Below are 13308 nucleotides of genomic sequence, written 5' to 3'. Positions count from 1 at the left end.
ATGGTCGAATGAGCTTTTGAAAATTGGAACTAGGTTGCATTTTGTGCGTTAATATCAGAGGATGGCGCACACACGACGCATGGTTCACAGCTGCAGCTTCATCTTTTTCTTTGTTCTGCTCGATTGTACACACGGGGACCTGAGCTATTCTGTACAAGAGGAGCTGAAACGTGGCTCTATCATTGGAAATATCGCCAAGGATCTCGGATTGGAGGTGGGGAAACTGTCTGCTCGCAAGCCTCGTGTCGACATGGAAAGAAATGACAAACAGTATTGCGGAATAAACCTCCAGACAGGAGATTTAATGGTTGCTGACAGGATCGACCGAGAGGAGCATTGCGGTGAAAAACCTTCCTGTGTTCTAAGATTCGATCTGCTGCTGGAGAATCCTTTGGAACTACACAGGTTGTCTCTGCAAGTGCAGGACGTGAATGACAATGCACCGATTTTCCCTAATGATGTTGTGAGGCTGGAAATTAGTGAGTCAGCCGACAAAGGAGCTAAATACCGCCTTAATGCAGCACATGATGCAGATATCGGCACAAATTCGGTTCAAAGGTACACACTACAACAAAATGCTAATTTTGTTTTTCGTATTCAGGCGACCAATTCTGGCAATAAATACGGTGAGTTGATTTTGGATAAGGAATTAGACAGAGAAGAACAGCAGGACTTAAAATTGCTCCTTACAGCAGTGGATGGTGGTTCTCCTCCCAGATCTGGTACAGTAGTCATACATATCATTGTACTTGATGCTAATGACAACGCCCCAGTTTTTACTCAGGCTGTTTATACATCATCTGTCAAAGAAGACGCCACACTTAAAACACCAGTTATTACTGTGAGCGCATCAGATGCAGACGACGGTGTAAATGGTGAAGTAACATACCAGTTCAGCAAAATGTCTGATAAATCGCGAAATATATTTTCTCTCAATGATAAAACCGGAGAAATATGTGTTATAGGTGAGATTGATTATGAAGAAGGATCAACGCATGAAGTATTTGTTGAAGCTAAAGATCGTTATGGACTTTCTACGGAGACAAAAGTTGTAATTAATATAAAAGATGTAAATGACAACGCTCCTGTGATCAATTTAAAGTCACTGTCTAATCCTGTACCTGAAAATGTGTCACCTGGTACAGAGGTGGGCATCATTAATGTTCAGGACAGAGACTCTGAGAAGAACGGACAAGTCCGCTGCTCCATTCAACAAAATGCCCCCTTTAAATTAGTTCCTTCTATTAAAAACTATTATTCTCTGGTGACTACTGGACAACTGGACCGTGAACTAGTGTCTGATTACAACATTACAATCAGTGCCACTGACGAGGGCTCTCCTCCTCTCTCCTCCTCTAAAAGTCTTCACTTATCTGTAGCAGACATCAACGACAACCCACCTGTGTTTGAGGAACAGTCCTACAGCGCATATGTGAGTGAAAATAACAAAGCTGGCTCCACTTTACGTTCCGTTAGTGCTCGAGACCCTGACTGGAGACAGAACGGTACCGTGATTTATTCTCTGTTAGCTGCTGAGGTGAACGGTGCCCCGGTGTCCTCCTATGTGTCTGTTAACGGAGACACAGGTGTGATCCACGCTGTCAGGTCATTTGATTATGAACACTTGAGGAGTTTTAAAGTCCACGTCATGGCCAGAGACAACGGTTCTCCTCCGCTGAGCAGCAACGTGAGCGTCAGTGTGTTCATATCGGATGTGAATGACAACTCTCCTCAGATACTGTACCCCTCCCCAGAGGGTAACTCCTTCATGACAGAGCTGGTCCCCAAAGCTGCACACGGAGGCTCTGTGGTGTCCAAAGTGATAGCGGTGGACGCAGACTCTGGACAGAACGCCTGGCTGTCCTATCATATAGTCAAGTCCACTGATCCGGGACTTTTCACCATTGGTCTCCACAGTGGAGAGATCAGGACCCAGCGGGACATTTCTGAATCCGACAGCATGAAACAGAACCTGATTGTGGCAGTGAAAGATAACGGACAGCCCCCTCTCTCTGCCACCTGCTCCATGTATTTACTTATTTCTGACAACTTGGCTGAGGTGCCAGAACTGAAGGACATTTCTTATGAGGAGAAGAATTCCAAACTGACGTCTTATCTGATCATCGCGCTGGTGTCTGTGTCCACCTTCTTTCTGACCTTCATCATCATCGTCCTGGGTGTGAGGTTTTGTCGCAGGAGAAAGCCCAGACTTTTGTTTGATGGAGCAGTTGCCATCCCCAGCGCGTATCTGCCTCCTAATTACGCAGATGTTGACGGCACAGGAACTTTACGCAGCACCTACAACTATGACGCCTACTTGACAACAGGTTCTAGAACCAGTGACTTTAAGTTTGTGTCTTCTTACAATGACAACACGCTGCCTGCTGACCAGACTCTGAGGAAAAGTCCTTCCGACTTTGTTGATGATCTTCAGGATTCATTTGACCCTTTGAAGGTAGGTAACTTTTCTCACTTTGAGTATCAATGCTGTTTTTTACAAACCCTTTTCGTATTCATTAGTTGGTTTACTTCAACAAATACATTATTTTCTCTGTAAGATATGAACCGCAACTGAACCACTTTCCATTTTCCCTTTCATCAACATCTTCACTGTAAAATGGTTGGTCCAGTTCAGCAAGTTGTAGTCCAATCCACTTTAGGGACTGAGGTAGATACTATTAATCTCTGACTTTGATGGTTCTGTCAACATGTTTCATATATTCCCTTTTGTCTGAGTTTGCTTTTTACAGTTGTTTAACACATGTTGGCTTTGCTTGGTTTTTCAAGCTTAAATTGTTGTAAATAAGGCTTATATGCCATATATTTGTTTGTAAAGGCATGTGGCTCCTTTAGTTCATTCTTGTAGAACTGAGTGCTTTATTTCATGTAGTTTCCCCCTTCAAAGTTTTTTAAGGAGAAATGGCATCAAATCTCGCTGTCCTTGTTCAATTGGGACTTTCAATCGTCCTGTTTTTTTCTTTTTGCGCTTCTCAACTGCTGGGAAACAGCTACGGGTGCATCATGGACAATAGTGTAAGAAAACAAAAAGACACACACATAAATATAGTGTTAAAATGCAAGGAAGGTACGGATGAAGCAGTCTGACTTATTTACTCCTGTGTGCTTTGGAAAACTACAAATTTTGACTATGACGCATTCAGTTCCGTACAAATTCATATTGCACCAAAGGGATGAACATTTAAACATTGAGTAAAATGTAACCATTTATTTGATGTTATGTTTTATACAACGTATATGCTTTACAGTAACAAAACAACAACAACAACTAAATTGCCCAGGTGTAACCTGACTGTGTATGTTAGTCTTACGAAGTCACATCCAGTATTGATAGGTGTTCTTGTTCAGGTTATCTGTTCTGACCAAGTCAGCTGGGGTAAACTCCATAATGACTCTAAATAAAAACAGATACATAAATGTATGGGATCCGCACATTGTCGCTTTTGTGTTGCAACTTGTGTTATTTTATTATCTTCCGCCTCATATAACCACTAACGAGGTAGATGTTTTTAATATTGACTTGGTTTTCCTTTTTTCTCTGATTGGGAAACTCCCCCCCCCCCAAAAAAAATGTATTTTGTATTAAGCTTTGTGTTGTATATGGTTCAATAGTGTATACTTCAATAATTGGCCCGGCAACTCGCTGTGGTTCTTTGTTATTTTTAAAGTACCTTTCTAATAAACTTGCTTTTGCTTCACTGTAATTATGATATGATCTTCCGCCCGGATCATACATTATTTTGGTTTTTGAGTCCTTTTGTTTTTCTTGTTTGCTTTTAGACTCTTCCAATCCCTGGTTTGGCACTTCCTTATTTATCTTGTCTCCATGGTTTCATGTTTGTTCTCCCTGCCACTTATTTTTCGACGCGCACCTGTTTTCTGATTGCTGCCACTATTTAAGCCTGCCTTCTCCCTTTGTTCAGCCTGGGTCTTTTGTTTGCGGTAAGCAACAGTCACTTTGGCATTTCCTAAAGTCTTTGTACCTTTGCTAAGTAGCTCCTTAGCTTCCCGTGCGCTTGGCACGTCATTTTTGGACTCTTGACTGACTGCTAAGTATAGCGTTAGCTTCCCGTGCTGAGGCACACGCTTTCTTTTACCTTTTGTACCAGTATTATTTTATTTTTATAAATTAAATCAAGCTCTTATCTGCAATTCTCATCCGATTGGTCCATTTTGCATCTTGGGGTGACAAAACGTGCATCATCATGCGTGCACTACGTGACAAATGATGTCATATCTTTCCCCTCGTGTCTTTGTAACACTGACGCACATGTATGCTTTTTAAAACTTTGGAAGAACATGTTTCGCTTAAGGTCCAAATCATTCAATTTTAGATATAAAGAAGGAAGCTGAAACAATGTAACCGCCTAAAAATGTTCAATTCATCCAACGTAAGCATTCTGTTAAGTTTGAGACTAAGATAAACATTTTCTAATAAACATTTTGTTGCTCGACTTCAATTTTTTTTTCTTAAAACTTGGTTTTCCCTTGATAAATATATTACTTTTTTCATATTATGCAATAACATCAAACATTTGAACATACAAGAGTTTTTCATTGAAACAGGAGAACTGCAGTCTCGTGTTGTACAACAATGAGATAAGATGATATTTGTGTAATGTTTTATCCGTTTTAAAAGGTAATTTAAAGCCATTGTATATTTTTGCCTCATTTTGAATATTAAGCATGTATTTATGTCTCACTCAGTTGTAAAAAAATGGTTGAATTGCAGAAAATGGAACAACTGGAACATACAATATTTAATAAAAGCGGACAATAGATAAAAATATATATTCTCTCATTATTGTATCTTAATAATAATACAATGCACCATATATATGACAACCGCAATTTTCTTACAGTACACATGGTGTCAGTAGAGACCAGCAGCAGATTCATGCAGGCTTTGTTTGTGCTGTGCAACACTCATTGTTGGATTCTAGTCTTCTTCAGAGCGTTAAAGGAGGAGGACTAAAGCAAAGGAGGTTTTAATGGTCGAATGAGATTTCGAAAATTGGAAGTGTGTTGCATTTTGTGCGTTAATATCAGAGGATGGCGCACACACGACGCATGGTTCACAGCTGCAGCTTCATCTTTTTCTTTGTTCTGCTCGATTGCGCACACGGGGACCTGAGCTATTCTGTACAAGAGGAGCTGAAACGTGGATCTATCATTGGAAATATCGCCAAGGATCTCGGATTGGAGGTGGGGAAACTGTCTGCTCGCAAGCCTCGTGTCGACATGGAAAGAAATGACAAACAGTATTGCGGAATAAACCTCCAGACAGGAGATTTAATGGTTGCTGACAGGATCGACCGAGAGGAGCATTGCGGTGAAAAACCTTCCTGTGTTCTAAGATTCGATCTGCTGCTGGAGAATCCTTTGGAACTACACAGGTTGTCTCTGCAAGTGCAGGACGTGAATGACAATGCACCGATTTTCCCTAATGATGTTGTGAGGCTGGAAATCAGTGAGTCAGCTGACAAAGGAGCTAAATACCGCCTTAATGCAGCACATGATGCAGATATCGGAACAAATTTGGTTCAAAGGTACATACTACAACAAAATGCTAATTTTGTTTTTCGTATTCAGGCGACCAATTCTGGCAATGAATACGGTGAGTTGATTTTGGATAAGGAATTAGACAGAGAAGAACAGCAGGAATTAAAATTGCTCCTTACAGCAGTGGATGGTGGTTCTCCTCCCAGATCTGGTACAGTAGTCATACATATCATTGTACTTGATGCTAATGACAACGCCCCAGTTTTTACTCAGGCTGTTTATACATCATCTGTCAAAGAAGACGCCGCACTAAACACACCAGTTATTACTGTGAGCGCATTAGATGCAGACGAAGGTGTAAATGGCGAAGTAACATACCAATTCAGCAGAATGTCTGATAAATCACGACATATATTTTCTCTCAATGATAAAACTGGAGACATTTTTGTTACAGGCGATATTGATTATGAAGAAGGATCAACGCATGAAGTGTTTGTTGAAGCTAAAGATGGTTATGGACTTTCTACAGTGACAAAAGTTGTAATTAATATAAAAGATGTAAATGACAACGCTCCTGTGATTAATTTAAAGTCACTGTCTAATCCTGTACCTGAAAATGTGTCACCTGGTACAGAGGTGGGCATCATTAATGTTCAGGACAGAGACTCTGAGAACAATGGTCAGGTCCGCTGCTCCCTTCAACAAAATATCCCCTTTAAGTTAGTTCCTTCAATTAAAAACTATTATTCTCTGGTGACTACTGGACAACTGGACCGTGAACTAGTGTCTGATTACAACATTACAATCAGTGCCACTGACGAGGGCTCTCCTCCTCTGTCCTCCTCTAAAAGTCTTCACTTATCTGTAGCAGACATCAACGACAACCCACCTGTGTTTGAGGAACAGTCCTACAGTGCATATGTGAGTGAAAATAACAAAGCTGGCTCCACTTTATGTTCCGTTAGTGCTCGAGACCCCGACTGGAGACAGAACGGTACCGTGATTTATTCTCTGTTAGCTGCTGAGGTGAACGGTGCCCCGGTGTCCTCCTATGTGTCTGTTAACGGAGACACAGGTGTGATCCACGCTGTCAGGTCATTTGATTATGAACACTTGAGGAGTTTTAAAGTCCACGTCATGGCCAGAGACAACGGTTCTCCTCCGCTGAGCAGCAACGTGAGCGTCAGTGTGTTCATATCGGATGTGAATGACAACTCTCCTCAGATACTGTACCCCTCCCCAGAGGGTAACTCCTTCATGACAGAGCTGGTCCCCAAAGCTGCACACGGAGGCTCTGTGGTGTCCAAAGTGATAGCGGTGGACGCAGACTCTGGACAGAACGCCTGGCTGTCCTATCATATAGTCAAGTCCACTGATCCGGGACTTTTCACCATTGGTCTCCACAGTGGAGAGATCAGGACCCAGCGGGACATTTCTGAATCTGACAGCATGAAACAGAACCTGATTGTGGCAGTGAAAGATAACGGACAGCCCCCTCTCTCTGCCACCTGCTCCATGTATTTACTTATTTCTGACAACTTGGCTGAGGTGCCAGAACTGAAGGACATTTCTTATGAGAAGAATTCCAAACTGACGTCTTATCTGATCATCGCGCTGGTGTCTGTGTCCACCTTCTTTCTGACCTTCATCATCATCGTCCTGGGTGTGAGGTTTTGTCGCAGGAGAAAGCCCAGACTGTTGTTTGATGGAGCAGTTGCCATCCCCGGCGCGTATCTGCCTCCTAATTACGCAGATGTTGACGGCACAGGAACTTTACGCAGCACCTACAACTATGACGCCTACTTGACAACAGGTTCTAGAACCAGTGACTTTAAATTTGTGTCTTCTTACAATGACAACACGCTGCCTGCTGACCAGACTCTGAGGAAAAGTCCTTCCGACTTTGTTGATGATCTTCAGGATTCTTTCGACCCTTTGGAGGTAGGACCCTTTTGCGAATTTATGACAATGCCTGAATACAAATGTTTGTAAATGCACTCATTGTTTATGAAGGACAGTATTTATATATTGATTATCTTGGCAGCTTCTTGAGCTACATTGTGATCATGGTTGGATATTATTGATGTCTTAATGCATATTTTGTGTCAAGATTTTATTTTTCTGAGATGACACATACTGAAAAGCTAAACAAAAGACTAAAATGACACATTCATTACGTTTTTTAACTGGCTGCGTTTTTGTGGTCGCTTTTGTTTATTCGGTTGTGACTTGAGAAGAACAGATTGTACATTTCTGATTTTCATTATACTTTTTGAAGCTTTGCTTTGCCAATCAACATTGTTAATCAAGATCTTTATATCTTTTATAATTCTGTGGTCTTGTCTCAATTGTCAGCTTAAGCAATGATTGTGGACACCTTTGACATTCATATTTAAATCTTGCTGAAATATTCATTTCCATCCATCCATCCATCCATTTTCTACCGCTTATTCTCTTTCGGGGTCGCGGGGGGCGCTGGCGCCTATCTCAGCTACAATCGGGCGGAAGGCGGGGTACACCCTGGACAAGTCGCCACCTCATCGCAGGGCCAACACAGATAGACAGACAACATTCACACTCACATTCACACACTAGGGACCATTTAGTGTTGCCAATCAACCTATCCCCAGGTGCATGTCTTTGGAAGTTTCGACTTATTTAATTTGTTTTGCAATGTATGTGTTTTATTAATATTGGGTTTGTAAAATGAAAGCAGGTTTTTTGGATGTTTTACAGTATCAATCGTTGGACTGTTTAATTTTATTTTAAATGTTTTAAATAATACGGTGGCAATCACAAATAGTCGTTCCGTGTATTTTCTTCTGAAGGCCGAGGGAAGTGAGAATCTGTAAAAAGAAAAGAAAAATCAGGCACTGAAAGCATATACTAAATTGTAAAAATCATATTTATGAAAGTAAAAACGCATATACTCAGTTTACTCATAATCGGTTTACCAGTTTTCATTGTATATTTACTATTTGTTTTCTGAAAATGTATTAAGTTTGGACTTAACTAAAATTATTTTTGCTGATCAATTTGTTTTTGACAAAATATTTACAAATGATGTTGGTATGATATATTATCGCACATCAGACAATTACAATTTTCTACTTTCCTACCAATGTATCCATTGGTAGGCCTTTATTTTTTAGTTTCTTAACATGTTGTACACTTTGAGTTTAGATGTCAATTGTCATGTTTAAATTGTAACATTGTTATCAACTGAAGTTTAACCAAGTGGACTCTATTTCTGACTAGCAGCTATCGAAAAGGGAGGATGATGTTTCCACCTTTAAAGGTTTTTGAGGCTTATTGGCTTCAGATCTCGCTGTCTTTGTTCAATTGAGACTTTGAGTGTGCATATTTTTTCCTTTTGCACTTTTGAACTGGTTTTGAAACACTAACGGGCGTATCATGGACAGCAAGCAAAAATACTGTAACAAAAACAAAAAACAAAAACACACAAAACGAAACGTTAATTCAAAATGTTTCAGAAGATGTTTAACTTGTATGTAAGTATATATATTGTGTTAAAATGCAAGAAACACAAACATGCAGTAGTCTGTTTTTACTCACAAGTCCTTTGGAAAACTACGAAATTGTGAATATGACACATTCGGTGTCATTCAATACAGATCATCCAACATTTACACATTACATTTCGTAAAATTAGATTTTTTTATTTTCTATTTTATAAATCTTATAAGTCGAAAGGTAAAAAAATTAAAATAAAAAACTAATTTGCCCAGGTGTAATGTGTAATCTGGCAGTATTTATCGGTGATCTATTTAGGGTGTTCCACCTTTTCTGACCAAGTCACCTGGGATAGACTCCATCATGACTCTGAGTGAAAACAGATACATGTATGGAATCCTCAAATGTCGCTTTTGTGTTGAAAATGGTGATATTTTCTTATCTTGCACCTGCTCTACCACTAACGATGTAGATCTTTTTAACATTGACCTTGTTTTCCTTTTTTCTCTGATAGTTTTAAAGAAAAACAGCCTATTTATAAAACTTCCTGTCACATATGGATCAATAGTGTATACTTCATTGATTTGACTTTGGGGCTGAAACCAGCTGTTGTTGTTTTTTTTTAATTAATTATAAAGTCAGTTTGTTTTTATCTGGCTTTTCCTTCCTATAATTATATCGTAACTTCCCCCTAAATAATTTGTAACACTGAAACGTGTGTATGCTTTGTAAAACTTCTGAATTAATTGAATTTGTTTGTAAATGCATTTTTAAGAGAACATTTCTGAGCTAAAGATGCAGATCATTAAATTTTAGGCTTTAAGAAGAAAGCTGGCAAGATGTAACCGCCTGAATATTTTAGTAGTATACTGATGTAGAACAGTGAGATGAAATGATATTTGTGTAATGTTTTAAATCTTTAAAGACCTGATTTTAAAAATGCGTATATATTTGTTTTAACTGTTTTTAAGTATTAAACAATTACCTAAGGTCTCGGACATTTGCGGAATAATGGTCAGAAGTAGTGAAGGGAAAGACTGAAACATAAATCATTCATCAAAAGCGGACGATAGTTGTACAAAAAACTATATTCTCCCATTATTTTATCTTAATAATAATACAATGCAGCATATATATGACAACTGCAATTTTCTTACAGTACACATGGTGTCAGTAGAGACCAGCAACAGATTCATGCAGGCTTTGTTTGTGCTGTGCAACACTCATTGTTGGATTCTAGTCTTCTTCAGAGCGTTAAAGGAGGAGGACTAAGGCAAAAGGGGTTTTTAATGGTCGAATGAGATTTTGAAAATTGGAAGTGTGTTGCATTTTGTGCGTTAATATCAGAGGATGGCGCACACACGACGCATGGTTCACAGCTGCAGCTTCATCTTTTTCTTTGTCCTGCTCGATTGCGCACACGGAGACCTGAGCTATTCTGTACAAGAGGAGCTGAAACGTGGATCTATCATTGGAAATATCGCCAAGGATCTCGGATTGGAGGTGGGGAAAATGTCTGCTCGCAAGCCTCGTGTTGACATGGAAAGAAATGACAAACAGTATTGCGGAATAAACCTCCAGACAGGAGATTTAATGGTTGCTGACAGGATCGACCGAGAGGAGCATTGCGGTGAAAAACCTTCCTGTGTTCTAAGATTCGATCTGCTGCTGGAGAATCCTTTGGAACTACACAGGTTGTCTCTGCAAGTGCAGGACGTGAATGACAATGCACCGATTTTCCCGAAAGATGTTGTGAGGCTGGAAATCCGTGAGTCAGCTGCCAAAGGAGCTAAATACCGCCTTAATGCAGCACATGATGCAGATATCGGAACAAATTCGGTTCAAAGCTATATTTTACAACGAAATACTAATTTTGTGTTCCATATTCAGACAACCAATTCGGGCGGTGAATATGGTGAGCTGATTTTGGATAAGGAATTAGACAGAGAAGAACAGCAGGAATTAAAATTACTCCTTACAGCAGTGGATGGTGGTTCTCCTCCCAGATCTGGTACAGTAGTCATACATATCATTGTACTTGATGCTAATGACAACGCCCCAGTTTTTACTCAGGCTGTTTATACATCATCTGTCAAAGAAGACGCCGCACTTAAAACACCAGTTATTACTGTGAGCGCATCAGATGCAGACGAAGGTGTAAATGGTGAAATAACATACGAGTTCAGCAGAATGTCTGATAAATCAAGAAATATTTTTTCTCTCAATGATAAAACCGGAGAAATATTTGTGATAGGCAAGATGGATTATGAAGAGGATTCGACGCACGAAGTGTATGTTGAAGCTAAAGATGGTTATGGACTTTCTAGTGTGACAAAAGTAGTAATTGTTATAATTGATGTAAATGACAACGCTCCTGTGATCAATTTAAAGTCACTCTCTAATCCAGTACCTGAAAATGTGTCACTTGGTACAGAGGTGGGCATCATTAATGTTCAGGACAGAGACTCTGAGAAGAACGGACAGGTCCGCTGCTCCATTCAACAAAATGTCCCCTTTAAGTTAGTTCCTTCTATTAAAAACTATTATTCTCTGGTGACTACTGGACAACTGGACCGTGAACTAGTGTCTGATTACAACATTACAATCAGTGCCACTGACGAGGGCTCTCCTCCTCTGTCCTCCTCTAAAAGTCTTCACTTATCCGTAGCAGACATCAATGACAACCCACCTGTGTTTGAGGAACAGTCCTACAGTGCATATGTGAGTGAAAATAACAAAGCTGGCTCCACTTTATGTTCCGTTAGTGCTCGAGACCCCGACTGGAGACAGAACGGTACCGTGATTTATTCTCTGTTAGCTGCTGAGGTGAACGGTGCCCCGGTGTCCTCCTATGTGTCTGTTAACGGAGACACAGGTGTGATCCACGCTGTCAGGTCATTTGATTATGAACACTTGAGGAGTTTTAAAGTCCACGTCATGGCCAGAGACAACGGTTCTCCTCCGCTGAGCAGCAACGTGAGCGTCAGTGTGTTCATATCGGATGTGAATGACAACTCTCCTCAGATACTGTACCCCTCCCCAGAGGGTAACTCCTTCATGACAGAGCTGGTCCCCAAAGCTGCACACGGAGGCTCTGTGGTGTCCAAAGTGATAGCGGTGGACGCAGACTCTGGACAGAACGCCTGGCTGTCCTATCATATAGTCAAGTCCACTGATCCGGGACTTTTCACCATTGGTCTCCACAGTGGAGAGATCAGGACCCAGCGGGACATTTCTGAATCCGACAGCATGAAACAGAACCTGATTGTGGCAGTGAAAGATAACGGACAGCCCCCTCTCTCTGCCACCTGCTCCATGTATTTACTTATTTCTGACAACTTGGCTGAGGTGCCAGAACTGAAGGACATTTCTTATGAGGAGAAGAATTCCAAACTGACGTCTTATCTGATCATCGCGCTGGTGTCTGTGTCCACCTTCTTTCTGACCTTCATCATCATCGTCCTGGGTGTGAGGTTTTGTCGCAGGAGAAAGCCCAGACTGTTGTTTGATGGAGCAGTTGCCATCCCCAGCGCGTATCTGCCTCCTAATTACGCAGATGTTGACGGCACAGGAACTTTACGCAGCACCTACAACTATGACGCCTACTTGACAACAGGTTCTAGAACCAGTGACTTTAAGTTTGTGTCTTCTTACAATGACAACACGCTGCCTGCTGACCAGACTCTGAGGAAAAGTCCTTCTGACTTTGTTGATGATCTTCAGGATTCTTTCGACCCTTTGGAGGTAGGACCCTTTTGCGAATTTATGACAATGCCTGAATACAAATGTTTGTAAATGCACTCATTATTTATGAAGGACAGTATTTATATATTGATTATCATGGCAGTTTCTTGAGCTATATTGTGATCATGGTTTGATATTATTGATGTCTTAATGCATATTTTGTGTCAAGATTTTTCTGAGATGACACATACTGAAAAGCTAAAAAAAAGACTAAAATGACACATTCATTACCTTTTTTAACTGGCTGTGTTTGTGTGGTCGCTTTTGTATAGTCGGTTGTGACTTGAGAAGAACTGATTGTACATTTCAGATTTTCATCATACTTTTTGATGCTTTGCTTTGCCAATCAACATTGTTAATCAAGATCTTTATATCTTTTATAATTCTGTGGTCTTGTCTCAATTATCAGCTTAAGCAATGATTGTGGACACCTTTGACATTCATATTTAAATCTTGCTGAAATATTCATTTCCATCCATCCATCCATCCATTTACTACCGCTTATTCCCTTCCGGGGTCGCGGGGGGCGCTGGCGCCTATCTCAGCTACAATCGGGCGGAAGGCGGGGTA

The 13308-nt window shown here is 40.5% G+C and overlaps 3 protein-coding genes across 3 annotated transcripts; all 3 read left to right on the top strand.

Annotated features, from left to right (window-relative positions):
* On the top strand, positions 1-4979 carry LOC133552442 (protocadherin beta-15-like). The gene is made up of 2 exons (XM_061899635.1): positions 1-2455; positions 4962-4979. Exons 1-2 carry the CDS (start codon positions 62-64, stop codon positions 4977-4979), a joined length of 2412 nt encoding a protein of 803 aa, XP_061755619.1. The 5' UTR covers positions 1-61.
* On the top strand, positions 4969-7512 carry LOC133552441 (protocadherin beta-15-like). Its single transcript, XM_061899634.1, has one exon. The coding sequence runs from the start codon at positions 5071-5073 to the stop codon at positions 7510-7512; it is 2442 nt and encodes an 813-aa protein (XP_061755618.1). The 5' UTR covers positions 4969-5070.
* A 2718-nt stretch (positions 7513-10230) lies between these two features.
* On the top strand, positions 10231-13113 carry LOC133552584 (protocadherin beta-15-like). The gene has a single exon (XM_061899853.1). It carries the CDS (start codon positions 10345-10347, stop codon positions 12787-12789), a length of 2445 nt encoding a protein of 814 aa, XP_061755837.1. The 5' UTR covers positions 10231-10344; the 3' UTR covers positions 12790-13113.
* The last annotated feature ends 195 nt before the right edge of the window (positions 13114-13308 follow it).

This window comes from Nerophis ophidion, linkage group LG05 (genome assembly GCF_033978795.1).
Source record: "Nerophis ophidion isolate RoL-2023_Sa linkage group LG05, RoL_Noph_v1.0, whole genome shotgun sequence".
Classification (NCBI taxonomy): domain Eukaryota; kingdom Metazoa; phylum Chordata; class Actinopteri; order Syngnathiformes; family Syngnathidae; genus Nerophis; species Nerophis ophidion.
Note: the sequence above shows the minus strand (reverse complement) of the source record. Positions and strands in the feature narration are given on the sequence as shown.

What these genes read in the sequence shown, in the direction of transcription:
- LOC133552584 (XM_061899853.1), top strand. Translation starts at nt 10,345, where the DNA reads ATGGCGCACACACGACGCATGGTTCACAGCTGCAGCTTCATCTTTTTC.
- LOC133552441 (XM_061899634.1), top strand. Translation starts at nt 5,071, where the DNA reads ATGGCGCACACACGACGCATGGTTCACAGCTGCAGCTTCATCTTTTTC.
- LOC133552442 (XM_061899635.1), top strand. Translation starts at nt 62, where the DNA reads ATGGCGCACACACGACGCATGGTTCACAGCTGCAGCTTCATCTTTTTC.